Genomic DNA, 24,753 nt, shown 5'->3' on the forward strand with positions numbered 1-24,753 from the left:
CAGGGCTGATCTAGACTTGGTCGCATAAAAGATTACATGACACTGAAGTTCTAAAATTAGTTATTTGGGCCAACATATGATGTTTCACAATTGCCTCTAATTTAATTAAATTATTGCCAAAACCACGATCTGATTATGAGGCACGCCGTAGTGGGGGACTCCAGAAATGGACCACCAGGGGTTCTTTAATATGCACCTAAATCTGAGTACACGGGTGTTTTTGCATTTTGCTCGCATCGAAATGCCCGTAACATCCTATTGAACAGCACCTTTTTGTTCCCAAAGGTTTCCTCCTTATTTTACTATTTTACTTCTCACAAAGTCAATTTTTTCACTTGGCAATGAGCCTTGAGCTGCTCCAAAAGCTTCTTTCCCTGCTCCAAAATTCCCTTTTGGCTGCTCCAAAAAGCTGCTCCAAAATGGCTTCAGCCAATCACATCACTGCTTTGTGCAAAATTTATCACTGCAGTTCAACTGCATCAAACATGATGTCTTTGACTCTTACTCACCTTGTTCAGAAACAGTGCTTATCTTGTGATTGTGGTGCTCTGGTCATTGATTTCTTTGATAAAACTGATAGTGATGGGTCTGGAGATGGACCCATTCAGCAACTTCTTGGCATTGAATGTCCAGAATATTCAGCCTTTGTTGAGCGAAGAAAAGCTAAAGCACAAGCCTCAAGCTGCAGACAGACGTCAAAACTGAAATCTTTGGTGTGAAAAGTTTAGCTGAAAATTCTTGTACCTGTGAACACTTTTTAACAGGTTTAACAGCTTCTGGGGCATGCTTCAGCAAATCACACAGTGGTCCCTAAGGCTGACTTTTTTTTGCTGATCATGAAGTTTGACATTATCTTTTTTGATGCCTGGGAAGTGTATATTCCGAAAATTTTCCACTTTTTTTCATTGAATATTTTTTTTTCCTTTTCAGATTTTTGTGAGTGATCTATCAGTTTCCTTTTATAGCTGTGTTCTGTGAGATTTGTTCTGTTAAAATTAATTTTCAACAAATATTTAGTATTCATATAACATCACTTGTTTTCAACAAACACAGACAGCTTGATGAGATTCTTAGTCATGCTAGTCTTTGGCTGGTAACCTGCAGATCATGCAGGGCACAAAAGGAACTGAGGCACTTTTAACTTTGAGTTATAAATGGTCTTCGCTTAGGATGGGCCTCCTCCCGGAGAAGGCCGCGTAATTGGTGAACTTGGTGAGGACGGCTGGATTCGAGTGCAGTGGGACAATGGCTCCACTAACTCGTATCGCATGGGCAAGGAAGGAAAATACGACCTCAAGTTGGCAGAACTGCCACCACAGCCTGAAGTTGAATCAAGCTCAGACTCTGAAGATGAGGATGGTATGTCTAATTTGTACACGTTTTTTATTAACCACTTGCTCCTGCACATTTTTTTGCCAGCTCTCTTGGGAGTGAGAGTAACCATTGGGTTGCGAAGGCCCAGAGTACTTGGCCCAACAATGAATACTATAGGCTATAGTATGTCTCTGTCAGTGGGTCAACATCTTTGATAGCATTAATATTATGCTTCTTAATGTGTTACCAGGCAGCTGGCATAAGATTTTGGCTGGGTGACGTGTACCGACGGACTTGAATGTACAGTCTTTGTCGAAAGTAACCAGGCTGTATGGTTTGCTTCTAGCTTGTATAGTGGAGCCCTTGTGACTTTCCCAAACATCAAAAGTTGTTGGAAGGTAAGAAGACCCCCAGTCCTTACCTTTAACAACCATTTCAGCTTCAGGGAAGCTGTAAGGGCTCCACTGTACGAGCTAGAAGCAAACCATTCAGCCTGGTTACTTTTGACAAAGACTGTACAGTAGCTAGTAGCACTAGACCTGCTGTATTGGCATGCAGTATTATATCCATGCCTTCGAGTATCGCTGCATTATCTACTGCTGGTTTTAATTTTCTCGGACTGCTGTTGTCGTGTTTTCAGCCACCACCACAGTCCCAGCTGCCCAGCACCCGTCTGTGCTGCTTCAGCAGGGCTGCTACACACTTCTTCGTGCCCTGTGTGTGTCCCTGGGCCTCCATTCTGGATCTGCCCATCCCAAAGCCATTGCGGTGATGTCTGGGCTTCTCAGGTCCGTCATTGCTTCGGGCCACGGTAAGTGCCCCATTCCACTGGTTATAACTGATGATACTATAATGAAACACTCACTGTGTCATGTAATGCTCATTGTTGTCTACTGGGCTAAGCGTAATTGCAACAAGTCATATTTTGCTGCTTAAAACTTCTCTCCGCTAGTTGCTGATCTAGAGTGGAAGTGAACAACAGCTGTCTCCTCTTCTTTGAAGCTGATGTTCCCACATCATCCTCCTCACTGGTGAGTTCGAGTGCACCCCAGTGGATGTTGGCGGAACAACATCACGAGTGGGCCACCTTGGGCTTCTTGCGCGGTGTGTGTGCCACACCAGCCCTATGCCAAGCCCTCAGCTCACCGCCTTGGGTCACCCTGCTGTTGAACGTGGCCTCGGGACCATGCAGCAGACCTCCCAGCGAGCTTCCGCTTGCCTCCCCGCTGGTGCTTCCCACCCAGGTACAGCATGAAAACAATGCTGCAAAGGTCGTGCTGTGAACTGCTACAGGAACTCGAGAAACATGAACCGCTAAGCTACCTTATCCCTGACAAGCCAGTGCTGTTCCCTTGCAATGAGCGCCTGCCACTTCACTCCTTGCTTCTTACTTTTTGCATCACTTTGATAGTAATGGTACCACTATTCCTGTGTTTGCTGAGGCCGCTATTCTGACGACGTGTGCTAACTATAAGGTCACTCATAGACACACTATAATGGGCTCAAAGCCACTACCATCTTAAACTCTAGAAGGATATTCGTCGCGTGAAATCTTGTTTTAGGATGTTGGCAAAATGAAAAGTTCTGCTTAAGGTACCTGGCATGATTGCACTGTGTGCTACATTTTAGACAGATTCATTAGAACACATACTCGGTTACATTTGTGTATTTCCACTTGCTTTTTTGTAATCTTTAGGGATTACACATTGTCTTAATTTTGCATGACAGTGCAGCATGCCACTGTGCATGATGAGAGCAGTGTTATTACGTTTTCTGCAGTGCTTAGTGTTTTGTAGTTACCCACTTCATGTGTATTGACACTGTGATACCCATTACCTCCTAGATTCAAGCACTGAGGGTGCTAAGGACACTGCTTCTTTCCTGGACATCTGACGACTACAGCAAGCTGAGGTTTTCCTTTGTACAAGCACTGTTTGCCCTCCTGGGAAAAGTGTTGGTTTCCTGCAGTCATGACCCAACGTTGCATGCAACAGGTTAGTGTCACAGCATTTGTTGCCCATTACTTTTGCCACATAATTTGCTGTCTTTGAGGGTTTGTTTGACTGCTGTGAAGAAACCACCCATATAAGGCTCTTTATAGTTTGTTTTGGTATTCCTTTAAATCTCTTACATTTTTTTTGTCTGTGTGATAGTGTTATTATTTCCCTCGTCTCTGTACAAAGTTACCTTGCTTATAGCAGGATCTAGTCCATAGAAATGGTTTCTGTGCACGTTTTTGTCGCTTGACTTTGAGCTAAGGTTTTGCTTGGCCTTCTTGCTATCTGTGCCACTTGGTTTCAAGTGCCCAATTGGTGCTTTTTATTGGATGCACCATTCTCATATCTTTTGCTGTATCCAGTTGCTAATGCCATTGCTTACGATCATATTACGGTTTTCACAGTTTGATATGCAAACTGACTTTGTTCAAGAGCAGCAAACCATTTAATACAGCTATAATATGTTTGAAGTTGATAACCACTCTGTCAGCTGCTCTCTGTCAGCCGCTCTTGGTTTTAGCAGAACTTGAAGGGCGAGAAGAGAGCTTCATGCTGCTGTTTGTATCTGTGCACATGCTCTTGACACAGTTCTTTTTATGGGGCGCATGGTAGCCTTAGATGTTTGTGCACCACTAAACTGCACATGCACATACTTTTTTCATACTTTGTTTCGTGTCCTTTTGATTCTACCTGGTACCTGTACGTTGATAGCTGCCAGGAGTGAAATGTTGCATCTTCTTTTGAGTCAGTGTGAAGGCCCTGCATGGGCATGACTGTAGCCTTGTTTCTTCCCCACCATGCTCTCGCAGATCTCTCGTGGAAGGGCAAGAAGAATGCCCGTGCTCGTGTTCTCCTCACGGCCTCTCACACCAGCACAGTTGCAGAGGAGTGCATCTCAGTCCTGCGTGAGCTTCATGCTGTAGCCACCTGGAATGAGCCTATCAGCAAACACCTGCAACTGGGGCTGAAGAATATCTTCTCTGAAAGCTCCAGCACACCTGCAGCTGCTGAGGTATGTTACTGCGCGCTTCCTTATTTTTTGTAGTTATTATTATTACTGTCAAACCCTGTTGTAGCAAACTGGCAAAAAATTGTAAAATAGTTCGATATAGCCGAAATTGTTAATATGACATTTTCTAAAAAAAAAAAAACACATGCAAGAGTAAAGAAATTTATTCACTGAAGGGATGGAAACTCAGGCGGCCCTTGCTAGAGAGTACATTAATACCTTTTCCGAAATTTTAGCTCTGTTTCAAAGGCATTCGCGGTGATTCCAGAGGCTGCAAAACTGAGCCCCAAATGCTATTAAGGTTGGCTTCCTCGCACAGCACCACTGGCTTGCAGCGACAGCAGGGTTCCTTTCCCGCATGACAGCACTGTCGTGTGGATATGGTATCACAGAATGAACGCTGTCACCCTTTCCGCCACCTCTGTGATAGGCGATGTGATTGCAGTATGGTTAATTCAAGGCAGCCGTCCACACTTTTTCTTCCGAGGAGCTATCGACTCATGCGAGAGGTACTAGCGAGCGCAGACTGCCTGGCTACCTACTTTCCACACCAACGTATCGCTGTTGGCGGTAAACGGTGTCCGTGTGCGAAATAAAGGTACGAATCATAGCGTGAAAGTGTGTCGCAGCGCCACCAGTCACTCGTGTAATGCGGCGAAGCTTACCGCCTGCCATCCGAGTGGGCACTACTTGGCGCTGGATAGTTCAATATATCCGTTTTATGGCCAGCAGCGTTTGGTATATAAAGTAACAACTGCATGTGTTTGTTAAACATATTTAGGATGAATTCGATATCACCAATAATTTGAAATTTCCGTGTTCAATATGTCAAGGTTCACCAGTATTGTTATTTGGTGCGATAACATAGAGACAGACACAGGAAATTGGGAAAAATACAGGCTGGAAATTTCCACCTCTGAAGAGGCACAATGCGTGCCTGCTCCAGGAAAGGGAGGTGGCGATGAGAAAGGGAGTAGTGAGGAGAGAAATAAGGCGCCCTATGTGCCTGGGCCATACTTGTGCTGCATGTCTTGGTCCTTGTAGCTTCATCCTAGTGCCCTTGTTTTCCTGTGTTTGCCAATAAGCTATGTTGTGACAGACAAAATCATGAAAGCTTGGCCATAAGCACCACACTTACTTTGACCACAACACGTGCTTCATCACACTTGAGGGGGCAGTTGTGTCGGTACATGTTGTGTCAGTGTAGTGCAAGTTATTATATTGTGCCTTATATTGATAGCATCAGGTATGATGTGGCTGGTTAAACGAGAGATTCTAATTTTATCAGCATTCCTGCGGGGAGACTATGGCACTAGCTATATGTTGTCACCAGCTGATTGCTTGTCGGTGTCCTTTCTCTTAAAAACTTTGTTATTATTTATTTACATGTACAAAAGTTCTATTAATGAGACACCATTTTTGTGCAGTTCAGTCTGAAGTCTTTTTTACTTTCCTTGAATATTTATGGTGAATGCAGTCTCAGGAACATGTGTGCACACATGCATGCACACATGCTAAAAAATTGGAATTTGTCAGGGCCACATTGAAATATATTCAGTTTCTGATTGCCTTCTTGGTACGATTTTATTCAACTATGACTGCGGCTTGCAAAACGAGGTTCAGTTACTGTGCATGTTGCACTCTGATTGGACCCTGACCCTGTACAGTAGTTGACTCTGTTCTGTTCCCACTGCCATGTCACTAGACTGCAGATGGTCTTCTGCTGGAGAAGTCCAGTTCTCTTGCTGCCCTGGCAGTTCTGGGAGGAGTAGACCGCAGGGTGCGCCTTGGAGGAACCGTCAGCTTTCTCGAGCATCCGTTGGACAAAGGAACTGTCGCTGGCATCTCACTGCGGGGCAAACTGCTGGTACACTGCCACACTCGCAACAGCCTCGCCAAGCATTCCCTCGACCAGCTGATTCCGGTGAGTCGCAGTCCTAGTGTTCTGCTTTTGTGCTTCAGCACACTGTGGGATGTTTTCCATGTTAGACATGGCTGGGTGTATTTTCCATGTTAGACATGGCTGGGAGCGGCATTTATTCTGCATTCATTTGTCACTCGCGGAATCTTACCGACTCCGAGCTGGTGCTGTGCTTTGGTGCATGCTCATCCCACAAAAAGTTCGCGCAGCATGTCCGTTGTCAACTCATAGCCGTTGTTCCGCACTTCCATCACATAGCAGAGTAGCTCTTGTTCCAGTTCGGGAAACTTGCACGGCTTGCCTCGGAAAACGTGCTTTCTTGCAGCTTGCTTTTGCAGCTTGTTTTTGCAGCCTGTTTTTGCAGCATTGCACTCTGGGGGGTTACGGCACGCTTTGTAGCAGAGGTCTTCAAACTCATCTTGGCATACGGGCCGCATTGGCAAACTGTTGTATTCTATGGGCCACTAACTGGATTATTGAAAGGGGGGCAAATAGCAGGTACAAAGCAGAACACCTCTTGTGCTGCCTTTGGCCACTTGATTAGTTCAAGGTAGGCGATTACTATCCCCAGATGTCCACACGGAGTATGTCTGGTCACTGACCTAAGAGCATGACATGGTGTGCACTTGGCTGGTGTCATTCGGGAACGGTGATAGAAAGATGAGAAAACAAAAGAAATGAGTAGTGCACTCCATAACAAAAATGTTAAAATTGTTCAGGTCTGCAGGCTGATAAGTCCTCATGGGCCTCATGCTGCCCATGGAGTGCGTTTTTGAGACTGCTGCATTACAGGTTGCATTCATTTACCACAATTTTGAGTATTGGTATATTAAAGTGAAGCAGTATTGCTATTTATCTTACACGTAGCTGCATAGTAATGGCTGTGTGGAAATGGCAGGCAGCATGCTTTTTAATTTTCTCACAGTCTTTCTTAACCTGTGTGCTTATTCTGTGGCACGATTGCATAAACCCTGGTGTCCATCCATCTGGTGTCTTGATTGCCATGATTTTATTTCTTGCAGGCCGATGAGAATCTCTTCCAGCTGCAGAAGCTTCCTTTGAATGATGGCATGCTTTCCACATGGGCCTCTCTCCTCAGCCGTGCAGTGACTGTCCTACCAAAGCTGACCACTGACCTTCTTCTTCAGTTTCCAAGCATGGCCGAAGGTATTTGCTATTCTTTGCATGTCAGTATTTTTTTTAAGAGGAATGCAGGTCTTGAGATAAAAAAAATCGCAAGAAAGTCGATTTTTCGAAGAGCAGTTTTTTGTATTAAATATGCTTCAGACTATATCTCTGCAAAATATCCACGCTCAAAAGAATCCCGAAGTACAGAAAAAAATAGATATTTTGAGAATCGCACCGCTGAAAAACAAATCGCGAGCTTCAGAATGATGTTCCACTTCACGTGATTGCAATTCCGAAGCCGCTCCCCAACTGTTACCATTTTGCTACCGTTTGAAAGCTCACTTCGCACCCTTTAACTGTTTTACACCTTTCAATATGTCATCAGAGCAATGCAGTCAACGCTACAGCCGTTTTCCTATGACTCGATTTCCCGTTACCCAGTAAATGCTCACGGACTTCAGGTCTCTTATTATCGTTTGTGATTTTACCGAAACGGTCCCGGCCTTACAAGCCTTTTCTCTGTTTTGCCTTGGGCAACTTAATTGAGGTTGGTATCAGTTTGTTCGGAAGAAGTAGAGCTGTGCAGTGATATCATTTTTGCTAGCTTTTACGTTATGCATTAAATTTGTTCATTGCTTTCCTAAATTACCAGCCAAACCATTTTCTATGTTCTGTTAATATTTTTTTACCAATATATATTTTCGCTGAGAAAACTGTACAAACAGCATCTTCACATAGAGTACGTCTTGGGTGACTCAGTTCTGTAAATATTTTAAACAATTTGTAAACATTGCTTGCTAATGGCCTGTAATGAAGAGCTGAATTGAAACTACACAGTTCCTTATAAGTCATATTCGAGTTGAGCTATTCAAAATCTAATTTTCGAACTTCTGAGATTGAACAGGTTGAAAATCTTTCGTTTTTAGGAGTTACTTTTGACAGGAAGCTTAGTTGGTCATATCATGTTAATAATGTCCGCATCAAGGTTGCAAAATCAGTTGGCATTCTATACAAGCTTCGTAATCTGTTGCCCGTTTGGCTCAAGAAGCGACTGTATTTTTCTCTTGTTCAATCTCATGTAAATTATTGTCTGTTGGTATGGGGAACTACCACAAAAACTGATCGCGAAAGACTATGTGTGCTCATTCGGAAAGCTGCACGTTTATTTCAGCCAGCAAATGAACAAGCTAGTGCTTCTGAGCTTATGATCCGCCACAATCTACCGTCTTTCATGTATTCATATCACCTGAAACTGAGTCTGTATATATATAAAGAGATGACAACAAATTCTGCGGCGTTTTGTAGTCAGTACCTTGATAGAGATACCGGTTATTCATTGCGCCATACTACCTTACTGACAGAAAGGCCAAGAACAAATTATGGTACCCAAACTATCAAACATCAAATTTCAAAGTTCTGCAATTCCTATCCAGATATAATATAGCTACTGCAAAAAATGTTACATCTGTACATCAGTTTAGTCAAAGAGCACGTGCCTTATTGTGTCATTGATGTTCTGGTTTGTCTTTTTGTTTTGTTTTTATTAAATATTCCTATGTTTCTTCATGTCGCTATTAAGCAAAGTGCCATTTATTTCTCGCAGTTTGTGCATATGTATATTGCATGTAGAATTATATAATCATCTGATCTGATCGTGATTAGGATGTATGATTATGGCGATATGTTATGTACTACTGCCTCTGCTGCGCCCGGCGAGGCCAAGACCTAGTCAGGAGACCAATAGTCTCCTTTTGTCTTGCCTCGTGGGCAATACTTGTATTGCCTAAAAAATGAATAAATAAAATAAATAAAATATTTGGATTCTAAATAAACAGCACACTTTCGTGGTAATTGTGATCAGTATTTTGCCAGAAATAAAAAAAAAAATGTGTAAGACCTGCATTCCCCTCTTAAGTAGAAAGACACAAAGCATTAGATAGGAGATTGGGAGAAGAAGTTGACATGAGCGTAAAGATTTCTTTTAAAATATCAGAACATATGACTGCTACCAAGATAGCTTTTGAAATATCAATGCACTCAATAGCCCATGGTGCTCAGCATGAACTGAATATCAATGAAGATTACAAATCCTTCTGCTGTGTTAAGTAGTTAATGCAACACTGACACATAAAGAAGTCTGTTTGGAGACAGCAAAAGCTACATGTGTTTTCTGGTTGTGGCTGTCTGAGTACTTGAAGGGAAGCTCGACCATTTTCTTTTTTTTTTTAATTCGACGAGATCGAAGGATTCGAATGTATGAAGCTGTTAAGTAAAGCATGACAAATTTTTTTGCGCTGGAAATTAAAATGGTGATGTAATCGTCGAATAAAAGTGTGACAAATGTTCAGGCTTCTCCTCACTGTGTTGGATAAGCTCGGTGACGATGGTGAGATTTCAGATTTCCTTTGCCTTCACATGGACAGCGCTGTGCGTCATCGGATGCTGTGAAACAATGCTTCGTGGACTTTGCCTTCGATGGCATTAGTTTTCCTCCTTTGGTCAAGTGTTTCTACTTAGAAAATGTACCGCTGCTGTAGATGATGTCATCACGTGAGCGCTGCGTTTTGTCCCTTCCCTGTTTGGCTTCGAGCCGTTGCGCTGGCTTACAAGAACTATGTCATCACGTGGCCTCCTACCCAACACCATGTGCTGCAGAGAAGCCTGAATGCTGTGGTGTACTTAAGCAGCGATTACGTCTTCATTTGAAACACTAGCACGAAAAGACTTCACAAGCTTTACCTGAAAGTTTTCTTAACATGATCATATGCTTAACAATGTGCAGTCTCTGTACAAACTCTGTTTAATGTCTCTTTAATGGCTTCTTGTGCCCTGACATGTAAACAGAGCTGAGTCTGAGATGAAGATTGCACTTGGCATGCTTGTATTCCTCCCTCTGCTCTGCAGCATCCGGTGTGAATGTGGCCCTGCTCGTGCAGCAGCACCTGCTGCTTAGCATGATCTGCGCCACCCAGGTGCTCACCTCGCAGCAGTCGGTGCTGAGGGAGGTTTTGCTCCAGAGTGTGCCCATGGAGCAGCAGCAGCAGCAAGCAGCGCCAGCCGCATCTGGTGCCGAGGAAGATGTCGCAGCCGAGATGCACTCTCCGCTCACCCTTGTTGAACAGGTTATGGCCACAGCTACGCAGCCATCACCTCTGAGGCCCATCTTCGGGAGGCAAGAGCTGGAGGTGGGTTGCTGACACATCACAGAATCCTCTCGTTGACTTTCTGCTCTTTTATTTTTGCAGTTACATGAACAGTAAGGTGACAGGCCTACAAGACTTAGGTCAGACCTGAGTCTATGTGACAGTGAGGCCAGGCGATAAGCCTGGGATAATATTTTTTCGTGGAATTCTTCTGTAATAGATTTATTGTTGATTACTTGTGTAGATTTTTTTGCTTAAAACTGAAAGATCCAGCAGTCACTGAAACTATGAGCTGGAGGAGTCTCACTTGAATTGGGTATTCACGCACTAGGAATGAGGTGATGAGGAGAAAACTATGTGCTACTTCTGACTGGGGCTGTCTGAAAACAAGTTTCTGAGCTGTGTTCTAGTTGACCATTTTTTTCTGAGTGCTGCCAGACTGGGGGTGGTGGGTTGACCCTAGAAGTTGAAACCACCACAAGGCTTCTTTCCTTCTGCCATTGAGTGCTAGAAAAAAAAAGAAAACATGCTACTCCAAGCAGTTTTTGCTGGCTATTTTCAACATAGCCTAGCACGTAAAATTTTTTTTGCTTAATATAGTCAGTTTACTTGTACAACAGAGCAATGCGTGGTAGTAAAAATGGACATTAAGCACACAGCTTTAATATGAAACCACTAGGTTGCACTGCTGCTCCAAGGTACTGCAATGCAGAAAAGTCTGAAAGAATCTTAAGTAAATTATGCCGTGTAACATCCTGGAGTGGCACATAGGCTATGAGATACGCCGTATTGGAGGGCTCTGGATCAAACAAGGCTTCCCAGGGTTTGTTACCATGTGCTGATGTCACACAGCAAGCGAGTGTTTTTCTATTTCACCCGCATAAAAAAAAATGCCACCACAGCCAGGATCTAACCTGCAACCTTGAGATCACCAGTTGAATGCCTAAGACACTGTGGTAGGTGAATTTCAAGTTCACAGGTGCCCTCGCTAGAGCACTTCCTCTGTGAATACTAGGCTTTATACATGCTGTGCATTCAATTGCACGTGACTTGTTATGTCTTTGTGTCACTGGCACTTTGCAGGTGTGTTCAGTTGGCTTCATTCGTGAATGTCTTTTTACAATGCACTCATGGTTCATTTTTAAAGTGGAAAGTTTTATGTGCTTGTTATGCCCTGTTCAAAGGGTTGTGTGATGTAAATTTTCTGGTGCTGCATTGCCTGGATGTTTATGCGTTAGCATGAAAAACTTGATGGATTGCAATTTTTATGGGTATTGTTGACAAGGGCGTCAGGTTGTTGCTTGTGAAAGACTCTTGCCAAGGGTGGATATACATCTTTAACCCTCACAGTCTCTGTCATCTGACTTTCCTTTGGATGGCATCCATCCATTTCTCTCCAGGCTGCAGCCATTGCTCTTGTCCAGTTCCTGATAGCCGAGGGGACACGCAAGAAGCGGTCTACTCAACTGCTGGCTGACATTGAGTCCACTGCCACCAACGCAGCAGAGCACGAACCAGTGGCGGACAGCCCCACGAGCGAGGATGGTGCTGCCGCAGACCACTATGGCAATGATAGCGTAGCTAGCCTGCAGGCCGCTGGCCGCTCACACAGGGCGAAATCCAAGGGGTCCTCGTCTCGGCGCTCTTCTCTGTCCACGTCCCATGGCCCAGTGACAGCTGCTCCTGCATCCGTTCCCGTTGTCCAACAGCTGGTGGAGATGGGCTTCTCCAGGCACAGTGTGGCCGTGGCTCTCAATGCACTGGGTGTGTGTGAAGTGCTTGCATGCGTTTCAGCACCCCTCAGTTAATGGGAGTTGGAATGAGATAATATGAGAGGGTTATTTGAAGAGTATGGTAAAAAAGGAAATGACACATATTTCTTTTTAACCTCATTCAGAAATTAAGTTCTCAATGCCTTCACCACACACATTGACTATGATAATGGAATGTGCATTAACCAAAAACTTCACACTATCGGGCACAGGAAGAGGCACACTTGCATTGGCCGGTAGATGAGGAATCATTTTGTTGCATGATGATTTATATGTAACCATCCTTTTGTCAGAAACTGGGATGTGCTGGAACAAAGATAAGATTCATAACTTCAACAATAATAACGTTGGGGTGATCATTTTCACGCAGGCAACCTTTGTTCATTATTTTGCATTTAGGACTTACTGTGGCCCACAAGTGTACCATCTAAATTAGCTGCTGCAGCATGGTGTTGTGTTAAACCCACTTGTATACAGTTTATACTGGATTCGTTTTCTTATCTCGATACAACATTCATTCTAGTTTCTTATTCACTGCAAAGTTTGGTTTATGATTTATGGGGGTCTAACTTCGCAAAGTGACTCAACTATGAGGGACGCTGTTAGTGAATGGTTCCGGAAATTTCGACCACCTGGGGTTCTTGAACATGCATTGACATCGCACAGTACATGGGCCTATAGAATTTCGCTTACATCGAAATTGGACCACCGCTGTCAGGATCGAACCCGTGTCTTTCGAGTGAGCAGCCGAGCGCCATAACCACTGAGCCACCGCGGCGGCTCATCTGTGATCCAAAAAGGTGTGTGCCAATGATACACGTGAAAGGTACAGGTCTGTACGGATCAGAAAGTTTCGATGCGAGCCTTATAGTCTTCACACTCATTTCTGCATGGAGTTATCTCGAACGTCAGTGACGCCATGCCACTCGAATGCTTTTGTGTAGACATCACACTAGCAAAGAAGATTTATTACAGAGTAAAACAGAGAGAGGTAACACAGACACACAAGAAAATATCTGATCACCAGTAGCTACGCCTGTGTAATATGAAACCCATTGCCAGCTATTTGCAGTGCTGAGTGCATTGTTCACCTCGCTGTAGAATGACACCCTCTCTGCACAGAGGCGCTAGCAGTGCTAGCGCTAGTTTGTGCTGTTGCACACAGAGGCTGCCACAAACCCGTAGCAAGGAGAACAACATACTCGTTTGCTCCTTGTTCTTTCATCATCATCATCAGCCTGACTACACCCACTGCAGGGCAAAGGCCTCTCCCATGTCTCTCCAATTAACCCTGTCCTTTGTCAGTTGCGGCCACTGTATCCCCGCAAACTTCTTAATCTCATCTGCCCACCTAACTTTCTGCCGTCCCCTGCTACGTTTGCCTTCTCTTGGAATCCACTCCTTTACCCTTAAGGACCAGCGGTTATCTTGCCTTCGCATTAAATGCCCTGCCCAAGCCCATTTCTTCCTCTTGATTTCGACTAGGATGTCATTAACCCGCATTTGTTCCCTCACCCACTGCGCCCTCTTCAGATCTCTTAACGTTACACCTATCATTTTCCTTTCCATAACTCGCTGCGTTGTTCTTAACTTAAGCTGAACCTTCTTTGTTAGCCTCCACGTTTCTGCCCCATAGGTGAGTACCGGTAAGATGCAGCTGTTGTATTCTTTTCTCTTCAGGGTTATTGGTATTGTTTCTTCTTTGTGTTACGCCAACAGTGCCACAGAACCAGGAAACATACCTTTCACAGCTGCACTGTAAAAGAAAGTGCATTGCTTAATAAGGTCATTATTTAGCTTGAAAACAAAAAAAAAAAATCTTTTTTTGTTGCTTTTAAGTTGACAAACTGAAAGTTATGAGTGATCTACCTGGGTTAATTTTTCTTTTTGTTTTCCTTTTACTGTTTGCAGCTGGCTCCTTCCATGTGATGCCCAGCCCTGAGGCCATCGTATCCTGGCTTCTGGAGCACGAGGATGAAGTTCCCGGCGTGTCAGACGATGAGAGCATAACATCTCTTGACAACTGCTCTGAGTCTGATTCATTCTCAGATGACCTTTATGAAGCAGAGGGTGCCAGCTCCTTGCCAGAGGTGGGCATACAAGGTCTATGTGAAGAGCTAAACAGTTGGGCAGGGTAGTGACACCTTATGCTCAACAAAAAACGTAGCGTTTTGTTTTGACAGCAAAAAGAAAGGCGAGGACAGGATGGGTGCTGTCCTGCCGAAACGCTGCGTTTTTTATTGAGCATAATGTCTGACCAACTAGCCCCTGAGTATACTCTGTTAAATAGTGGCTCTTTACTTCAAAAACAGTCAGCTCATTTAGGATGACTTGCAGTAGAGTTTTATAGTGTCTTGGTTTGATTGAGGAAATGTGCATTGCATATAAGCAAGCCATAGCTCTAGGCAAGCTAACAAACCTTGATGTATGATGCAAACAATGTTGGCTTTGCGTTTTCAATTAGCTCAAAGTAAATTAGCCACCAGTCCCATTTATGCTGGGTCGCTGCATGCTTTGGTGAGAATATGGCTGAACATCGCGTAGTAAATTTGCAGTCAAACAACAGCCCAGGTAGAGCTGTGCACGGGCCGCAAATTTCGGCCCGCGCCCGGCCCGCGCCCTGCACTACTGACGGAGGCCCAGCCCGGCCCGACACTGAAGAAACCTAAGCCCGCCCGGGCCCGGCCCGACCTGCAAAACTGAAATTGAAGTGACGATGAAACAGAAAGAGATAATTTAAGGAAAATCAGTTTATTTCAATGTTTTTAAAATGCTCGGCTCTCATGGTCTAGATGAAAATTAGTGAGTATATGCAAACACGGCGCATGTAGAGGGTTATCACTCCAAGTTATTATGTAAAAACAACAAATCGTCCATTGATGAAGGCTTTCGAACCTTGCAACAGTAGGGCGGCTGGAGCCACGCAGGAGCAATCGCGATCGCGAAGCCCGGCCGGCCCGTCCGAGACAAATATACCGTGGCCTGAGCCCGGCCCGTGGGCCGGGCCGGGTACGGGCTTTCAGGCCGGCCCGAGCCCATGCACAGCTATAAGCCCAGGCCTTTGTTCAGAATATATGATAGCTTTGAGCATTGTTGACTGTTTTTGTCTGTGTACCTACATACACGAACATTCTTTATGCAACTACCATACTTACTCGCGTAATGAATCCACTCTTTTTTCAGAAAAGTTGGCATCAATTCTGGGGAACCGTTTATTATGCAAGGAAAAGAAAGTTATGACAGATTATTTTGTAAGAGTCGAAATTTCATATCATATGTCCGTCTGTCCACTCGCCTACCCGCACTTCCACCCTCTCAGCCGCCCATCTATCTATCAAAACAAAAGTGCACGGTCAACATGCTGCATACCCATGTCACTCGCATTCCATTCGTATGGCTGGTGTTTAGCATTGTTCGCATCAAAAGGTGTTTGCTGTATCAAGGCGTGATCTGAAGATTTTGCCATAGTCTGCAGTAGTGGTCCATTGCGGTGAGATAACATGAACATGTTGAACACGTGCCCTGATGGTCAGGAGCACATTTTTTACATTGAGTTAAAAAATACCGAATTCTCATGGGAGGTAAGCTCGTTATGGGAGTGTGTTCATTATGTGAGTAAATACCGTATGATCGAAATTGTGTCCTTACTTGCAAATATATCTGTGTGTTCCGCTTTAGTGCTGCTACCTGATTTATACATGTAGTAGAAACTAAATGCTACGATGCAGTTTTACTAGAATCGTTTAATAATCTTTCTGTGCATTATTGAGTAAGTCCAGGTCTGAAGAAATCAGGTTAGAGTCTTTTGTTCTCGGTTCAAAAAGGCCATTTTGTTGCAGAAAAGAAGAATTGTTGATGTTTTGGTCATTATCTGGCATGAAATACATTATGTTTTGACCAAGAAGGTTCCTCACCTCCAGGATTCATTCTTGATCTTTATGAAATTACGAAATTTTTTCCGATCAGCCATAAATCTTACTTTGGTCATCTCCTTCTATTGCAGGCAGCATCAAGTACAGGCTACCTTTGCAGAGCCGACTTTACTAACAATGACGATTATGCTGTTTACGTCCGCAACCGCATTGCACCCGGCATGTTGGTTCATTGTTGCCGAACATACGAGGAAGTCCACGAAGGTGACATTGGTCGTGTCGTGGAGGTGAGAGAACAACAGGCCATGTTCAATGCTTTGCTTTTAGTCGATGCATGTTTACTAGGCTGATAGGACAGGAGCACTCCATGCAGTTTCTTTGCCCATTCAAGCTCACTTTCCCTTGGTATTGAAAAATACTTGACAGCCTTTCCACGTCACTGCTGTGGCTAACCTCGTGCTGAGATTTGCAGCATGAGCTTTAATGCAGTTGCCTGGACAGCCTAAAAAAAAGTAAAGTAAAAGTAAAGCCAGAATCTTAAAAAGTGGAAGTTTTATTTTATGTGCCGTAACATCACATGATTGTAATGATTGCGTTCAAGCATTCTGGAAAATTAGAGTAGAATGTAGTAAATAAATTAGAATGCAGTAAATAAATGCAGATCGCTGGAATTCATTGGCGGTCTTGTAAGGACAACTGGATTGTATCATTTCACATAGATGCCATATCTGAATCTCTGTTTGGATAAAAGGTTAGTTGGAACAAATATTTGCTGAAACTTGAATGTAACAGAGGGTGAGAGATGCAGTTCCCTAGTGCAAGCGTGCACCATGGTCACAGCTGTGTGGGGCAAAAAGTGGGTAGTCAGACAGCTGCAACTGTCAGCTTTTTTTATTATATTGGTTAGAGCAGAACTGCGGTACAGTAAAAGCTCCTTAATTCGACACTGACGGGACCGCGAAAAATTGTCGAATTATCCGAATGTCGAATTATCGAATGGACAGCAAAAAAACAATGTTTGCCGCAACCTTTATTTGGCAAAGAAATCTGTTATCGTTGCCTGCTTTTTCGAGCGAATTTGAGCGGCTACGATAGCTCTAACAGCTGCCAGGTGCTGCGCGGCACACGCACCGTCAGGGATTTTTTCACAGAAGTCCTCCCGCACGGACAAGGCTTCTGCGGCTTCTTTCACCGTGCACTTCGGCATTTGGGGCAACTGCTCACAATCGTCACCTTCGGACGAATCGTCGTTGTCAGCGCCTGTCACTTATATTATTACATCCTCGGTCAGCTGACAGGACACAAAGGCGAGGCGCGCAGGCACCCCACACGAAAGCAGCGCGGGGAGGAGGTGAAGCTAGCGCAGCTTCTGCCGCTTATCTGTTCTTTCAGCCAGCGTCCGCTTCGCGGTTGCTGCTGGGACGCCCGTCTTATCTTTTCTCTTTATCTTTCCTCTGATCTTCTAACTCTCCTCTATCTGCACTAGGCAGCGGTGGTTGCTCGGCTGAGCCAGTAGGCAGGCCCATGCAATTTCCTTTCACCCTTCTCTCAGTTGCAACAAAACAGCAACAGCAAGCAGCCCAATAAACATGCTGACAAAGAGCGCAATTACCAAAAAAGGCGCCGCCTTATGGTTAAACAACCGCGATCGTAGCAGCAAGAACACGTGGAAACGACTACACACGACACCAACACGACTGCTGCGAAGCACAAAAAAAAAAAAGACGCCAGCCGCTTCGGCCGCCGCCGTGGCCGCCGCTAACCTCGCTTCCCTCGCCCTTGCTCACGCTGCTGACGGCGATGACCATACAGATGGCCTATCAGGCGTACAGTAGCCCCGCTCGTGGCAGTGTTTTTTTCTTTTTGCTCTCGGCACACTGGCTTGGCGGGCTGCGGAGTGAAGTCGAATTAACCGACGCACGGCAAAATTTGGTCGAATTAACGAGAGTTTCGCCCCATAGACTCCTATGTATAATTGTAGGGACCTCGCGTGCGCGTCGAATTATCCGATTTTCCGAATTAACGGGGGTCGAATTAACGAGCTTTCACTGTACAATGGTGGGCCACATATTGAGCTTTTTCAGTATCATGGATGAAAAATGGCATCACATTTGTGTGGGCAGCATTTTTTATCGATACTATGCATGAAAGTAGCATCGTAGGATCTATGCTGTAAGTACTGCTCACCACTGATATCATGTGTGACTAAACTTTTGCCTGAATTCACAACACGGCAGACCATTAGACATGAAATAAGAATAGTAGTATGCAGGAGGGGCAAACTCTATCCTCTGCACTTCGCTGACAATTTAAGTGGCTTTGAGCGACCCAAAGTCAAAGGCCAGTAGTCATATTTGGTGACCTGAAAGACAACAGGCCTCATGCATTTCTAACACACTTTTGCTGCAGCTTCTAATCACGACACACTTGACATTTTTGAGCAGGGGAAGGCTCTATGAAGTGGGGTCTCTTTTACTGTTGTTGTTTTACTGAAGTGCAGAAGGGCCACTTATCAGGCTATGCTAGAGCATATGTTTCCATCAGCACCTGCTTGCATGCATATCAGCAGAGATAGGCACACGAGCATTCATGAGCGCAGCCGTATGAGGCATAAAAATATGTCGCAGGTGGACCACGATGGCCTGCACGACCTGAATGTGTTGGTTGACTGGCAGCACAAGGGTGGCGTCTATTGGGTGCGATACATCCACGTAGAGCTGCTCGGCGAGTCACAGCAGTCGGCCACATCCCCAGCTGGCCTCATGCCGGCTCCACAGCCACAACCAAGCCTGCGTGCGGGGGACCGGGTGCGCGTACGGCCCACTGTCAACCAGCCCAAGTACAAGTGGGGCTCAGTGACACGCTCCAGCATCGGCACGGTCACCAGTGAGTGCTCTGCATTGAGTGAGTCTACCGAGACAAAGCCGGGGGGTGCTGCTGGCAGGTCTCTCTCTATCTCTCTCTTTGAAACGCCTCCCTCCAAAATTAAAAAAAAAAAGAAGAAGTTTAGACACTCTTGTTTGGATATTTCTACATCTACTATTCTTTCTTTTTATTCTGAATGCATGCAGCGAGTCTTCGTCCATAGTATAAAATCTTTTTTAGCTATGTTGCTGAATCTTTTCAGGTGAAACTTTTCATGTCCAGCTCAGGAACAGCTTTGGTATGGAATCGTAGCCTTGAGATCACAGATCACAAAAGACCCACAATAATTTCAGTGATGTTGCTTGTCGGTTGACACTGTTGTATTGGAACTCTGGAGCAAAGAGTAGTTATTTAGATAAAACTGGCTGCCACAGTGGCTGGTCAGCATAAAAAGGAACTTACCGTATAGTATTGCCGAATATAAGGCGACTTCAATTGTAAGTCGGCCTCCCAACTCGTGGCCTCCTTTGGGCGAAAAAAAGTTAGACTCCAAATTTAGGTCGACGCTGCCACACCCTGCAGTCCTAGCTCGCCCAAAAATTTTTTCAGAAGGCCGAATCATAAAGAAACATTTATTTGTTCACGAGACATCTCTGACTCGTCGTCGCTGGTGAGGATACAGTCACGATCATCATCTTATGAGCCACTGCTGCCGCTGGTTTGTCGATAACAAGTTGCTATCGTATTAAAACAAACCTTTGGTGCATATCTCAATTAAATTCAAGTAGTTTTTTTAAGCAGATCCACTTTCGCAACGTGTCTGACAACTATTATGGAATTACAAATTCACAGGGCATGATATTATGCGCGGCTTGGTCGAAATTACTTTTGACCCCTAATATAGGCCGACTTTAAGACTCCGCATAAACGTCGACTTCGATTATAAGTCGACCCCCAAACTTTGGAAGGGCATTAAAAAAAAAAACGTCGACTTATGCGCAGCAATATACGGTATTTGCCAAGCTTAATTGATCTGTAGCTTCAATCTTTAGTCAAGTATCCTGTATAGTTTGCATCTCTTTAGGTATTGGAATGGTTAAGGTTGTGAATACCAGTGTGCAGTTTGTCTTTTTATGCCATTGAAAGCAAAACAAAACTTTTTGTGTGCGTGTTTGTATTTCTGTAGATGTCAGCCGAAACGGCCGTGATGTCACTGTTGACTTTCCACAACAGTCAAATTGGATGGGGCTGGTGTCTGAAATGGAGCGTGTTTCTATCATCCATGAAAACATTGTGTAAGTGCAACTTTATATGTCTTGATCTTCTCTCACTATCCAAGGCCTTCCAAAGGCCACTGCTGCCTTGAATCTACTGCTTCAAGATCTGAAGACAACTTAGTCTTTTTTAAAAAAGCTGAATGCACATTTGTATCTTCAAGCTTTCACAGAAACTGGCATCTAGCCATTCTCTGCGGTTATGAAAAATATTGTGTGAAGGTACAAAGGCAGCAATGGCAGGCTACATAAATATAATGTACCGCATTTGGCAAAAGTAGCAAAGACCACTATGCGAGTGAGTGGTGCTTCGTACTCGTACAGCTGGTCCCTTATGGTTTTCCTAAAGTCTTGAAAGGTCAGGACAAGGATTATTCTTATCTTACACACAACTTGAGGAGTGTCCTCTTTTATATGACTGAGAAACAAACCATGCTGCTTGGTTACTTTTAGCACAGGCTGTACCTAGTCATAGGTTTTTATTCCATGCAGTGGAACAGCTTGCAGTCTTTGACTGCATGCATAAGTCAATTTGTCACAACTCTTATGTGCAGTCTTACATGCCCTTTGCTGGGATCTTGCCACTATATTCATAGTGGTGTCACACGGAGATGTGGGGGACGAGCCAGATTTGGGCGGTCGTGTTGCTTCTTTGGCACTGTTCTTGATCAACAATATTCAGTTATACCAGAAACTCGTCATTTGGTTCTGAAGGAAACTGACGGCAAATTTTTTGGTGTGGCCTACCAAATTTTTGGGGTGAGGACTGCTCCCTTGCACCTCCCCTTGACATTATCTCTGTCCCTGTGAGAGAAGCAATAGCCATACTGCTTATATATTGTCCTTTGGCATGACTGTGTCTCAGTCACTGTGAATCAATCACTTCGCAATCACTGTTAAACGACTAGCCCAACATCATTCATGTCTTACCTCAAGGAATGCTGTTGCTAGCTCTGTGCTCAACAGAGGTCTTCCTTTGCTTTTGCTTTGACTTTGCAGATGCGATGGGTGTGAGGCCTGTCCCATAGTGGGAGCTCGATTCAAGTGCCGCTTCTGTAGGAACTACAACTTCTGTGAACGGTGTTTCAAGACGAACCAGGTTCACAAACACCCCTTCAATGAAATATCCAGAGTTGGTAAGCTCTTCCTGTGCACTGGATGTAGACTTGATTGCTCTTGTGTGTATGCTACATGTCTGATTGTTTGCATTTCCACTGACATCAGGGGTTATGGTTGCATCTCGTCTTTGTTCGAGCCTACTGCATAGAAGGAATGAAAACGCTGACTGCGTGATGCCTTGCAGGGGCGCTCCCAACCTACGGAGGCTACCCTGGTGAGTGCTCTCGCAAAAAGAGGTCACTGGATTCTGAAGGTCGGCACGGGGGCCCTGCAACCTTGCTGGACAAGTGGGGCCACTGTGTCAAGGCCATGACTGTGTCTTCTAATGAAAGCAATGGCCACTTCCTCATCGATGGGACTCGTTCGGCTTGGCAGAGCTGTGGCCCGCGAGGGAAAGTAAGTGCAAAGCTAGTCATGTGCAATTTCCGAAAACTTGGTGGCACAGTATGCTCAGCTTCTGCATGACAGTGAGTGTTACTTGTACACAGGGTGGTGAGCACCAGATGGCTGGTGCATGATTGAATAATAGCGCATTGTTGAATGCTAAACCTGCCTGCCTGGCACTAAAGAAATTTTGACTTTCTTCTGAGTGGAAAACCAGCACTGTTACATCATTGTATGGCTTGGCTGCTGTGAATTTTTACCTCTCAGTCAGTGACATACACATCTGTCTGAAGGCAACGTTCACTTGCTGCATACACATATGCAGAGTAACAGGGGCTTGCACCATTTATCACTTTCCTATTGTCCATATCACAGTTTGCAACAATCCAACTCTTGTGGCAGCTAGGACACATTGACATATCATAAGGAAAAAGTAATGCGTAGTACACATCACAAACAATGTAGGGGCATGCCAAACAGTAAAAGTAAAAAGCAAGCTTGCATTGCATGATCTGCTATCATCTATATGTGCATATCATCAGTGGGCACTTTTTCCTGCAATATGTGCACTCCAGTACTGCAACAATAAAAGCAACATCGCTTTTTCAGGATTGTTTGGATGCTCATTTTGTAACATGGATAACAGCAGCTGAATTTTAGTTTGAGAAACTTTGATGTTCATGCCGCAGATCTTAGCTGGTAGTGCATTGCTTCGTAGCTGTTGTGGCATCCTGTGATAAGGTGCCAGGGTAGTTACTGTGATGCAAGGCTTGTTTGCCCCGCCGCGGTGGCTCAGTGGTTACGGCGCTCAGCTGCTGACCCGAAAGATGCGGGTTCGATCCCGGCTGCGGCTGCTGTATTTTGATGAAGGCGAAATTCTAGAGGCCCGTGTACTGTGCGATGTCAGTGCATGTTAAAGATCCCCAGGTGGTCGAAATTTCCGGAGCCCTTCACTACGGCGTCCCTCATAGCCTGAGTTGCTTTGGGACGACAAACCCGAACAAATGAAACCAAGCAAGGCTTGTTTCCTGAAAAAATGGGTACATAATAAAAATCTCGGTCTTCTTCTAGAACGTCTCTGATATACCAGGAGCAGCTTCTGGACATTCAACTTGTCGCACTGTACCTTGTGGACTCTAGTCTAAGAAAAAAATCTTTATTAATGAAGTCAAAATTATGAAATCTTCAGGGAACATGTATTTTTGTGCGTTGAGTATAATTACTTCATTTAGTTTCATGTAAGCGAATTCCTTGAATACTTATATAATATGTTATGTAAGTTTTTTGTGAAGAGCTGTTAAGAAATTTTGTTGTGGGGAGCTTGCTGAAGTGCATGCTGTTGGTTTTTCTTGACATCAAGGAATGCAATAAGGGTAATATTGTTATCCTGCCTGTCATAGAAGTTTAGTTGTTAGGGTAGTTATTAGAATTTCCTGGTAGATTTTGACAAGAAAAGAAACTTCATGACAGCATAGAAAACGAGTCTTACATATAGATACATTGAGTTTTTAAAAACTGAATTTTTGGTCAATTTTCATGATTTGAAAGCCGCATCCCTCTTTAAGACCCCTAATTTTCTGCAGCGGAAAATTCTTAAATTTTGTTTACTGGGAACGAAGTATTCTACGGGAACCCTTTCATGCAGCAGATGCCGCTATGTTGCCTCTTCCTCCATTGTTGCTTTGTGTTTTGTTCTGCACAGTTCTGTGCCTGTTTGCCTGTTTTTCCCCTTCACTATACCTCACGGCTCCTTCACTGCCTTCTCTTTTTCAACGCTTCACGCGAACTCCTTTGCACATTTGTAGCAGCTACGTATTTCTTGCTAGTGCATGCCGGGCTCTTTGTTTCAGTATCCCAAGGTCGTCGAGCAATTGGCTTTTTTTCACGTCTCACGAGCCTAATGGATGAGCTTTCTGTGGGTATCTCAAATAGGGAAAAAAAAATTTTTTTGCTATATTCGTAGCTTGGTTCCAGTTATAACGGGAGATGTTTTCTAAAGCAGACTATTTAAGAAGAAAAAAACGCATTATATTCATGTGAGTGTCGCTTTCTTTAGGTTTCAGTATCATGAGTTTTCCCGCACAAGCATGTGAGCGTGTTGCCGCCAGAGCCACAGTGCTTCATGCGCTAGCTTGCTGGAGCAAATGGGGGAGCAAGCATGTCAAGGCATCAACAGAACTTTGTCTATTCCCAGGCTCTACCTTTCAAGGGAATTCAGACAATTAAATTAATCAAATTTCCAAATTTTTAACACGCAGCAACAGGTCCAGAAATGTTATTTGCTCGAAACGAATATTTTGAGATTTCGAATACCAAAAAATCAGATTGAATCGAATATCAAATACTTTACTCTTCGACCAATAATTTCAATATTCACATGTGCCTATTTATTCCTTGGTAGTTTCTAGTGTGTGACACATGGGGATTGATGAATTTATTAGAGGGGGATAAGCGGGGAGGTGGACAGTTTCAGTGTTTTTTCCAGTTGCAGTTATAACCTCAAGTGCTGTTTTGCTGAAAAGACATTTTAATATTTCATGTATTGTTGAATGATGTTGGGACCGTCTTGTCACAGCACTGGATACGGTTGGAGCTGCATCCCGGCATACTGATCGAACGTCTGTGGATGACAGTTGATCCAGCGGATTCAAGCTACATGCCTTGTCTGATCGTCGTGAGTGGTGGACCGTGTCTCACGTGGATGTCAGAGCTGCGCACCATTCATGTTGAGTCAACAGACAGCCAGATTACTCTCCTCTCTGAGATGCGCGAGGTGAGATGGTCGTTTCCAGCCACACGATTCCTTGCTTACTGAATGAGCCACGGTTAACAAATGCTCCACTTGGAGGTGTGCCTACTACTGTTGAATCCTGGGTGCTGTCAGAATTTCGCTACCACTCGCTTGTCTGTATGCATGGGGCAAAGTTTGCAATGAGCTTGTGTACATCAGACATA

At 44.3% G+C, this 24,753-nt stretch overlaps 1 protein-coding gene across 2 annotated transcripts in view; it reads left to right on the forward strand.

Annotated features, from left to right (window-relative positions):
- Positions 1-24,753, forward strand: part of HERC2 (E3 ubiquitin-protein ligase HERC2) — a 110,286-nt gene that overhangs the window by 56,072 nt on the left and 29,461 nt on the right. Inside the window, exons 34-49 of one of the 2 annotated variants that reach the window (XM_089566423.1) lie at positions 1,170-1,359; positions 1,955-2,125; positions 2,317-2,558; positions 3,158-3,308; positions 4,121-4,323; positions 6,026-6,244; positions 7,264-7,408; positions 10,274-10,554; positions 11,913-12,276; positions 14,196-14,374; positions 16,288-16,443; positions 18,784-19,060; positions 20,208-20,316; positions 21,295-21,431; positions 21,599-21,810; positions 24,374-24,571. In XM_089566423.1, the coding sequence (XP_089422549.1) occupies positions 1,170-1,359; positions 1,955-2,125; positions 2,317-2,558; positions 3,158-3,308; positions 4,121-4,323; positions 6,026-6,244; positions 7,264-7,408; positions 10,274-10,554; positions 11,913-12,276; positions 14,196-14,374; positions 16,288-16,443; positions 18,784-19,060; positions 20,208-20,316; positions 21,295-21,431; positions 21,599-21,810; positions 24,374-24,571 (3,234 nt within the window). The remainder of the gene's footprint in view (positions 1-1,169; positions 1,360-1,954; positions 2,126-2,316; positions 2,559-3,157; positions 3,309-4,120; positions 4,324-6,025; positions 6,245-7,263; positions 7,409-10,273; positions 10,555-11,912; positions 12,277-14,195; positions 14,375-16,287; positions 16,444-18,783; positions 19,061-20,207; positions 20,317-21,294; positions 21,432-21,598; positions 21,811-24,373; positions 24,572-24,753) is intronic. The other variant, XM_089566424.1, reaches the window with a different exon arrangement.

Source organism: Amblyomma mixtum, chromosome 1 (assembly GCF_055824585.1).
Source record: "Amblyomma mixtum isolate Tamu chromosome 1, ASM5582458v1, whole genome shotgun sequence".
Taxonomy (NCBI): Eukaryota; Metazoa; Arthropoda; class Arachnida; order Ixodida; family Ixodidae; genus Amblyomma; species Amblyomma mixtum.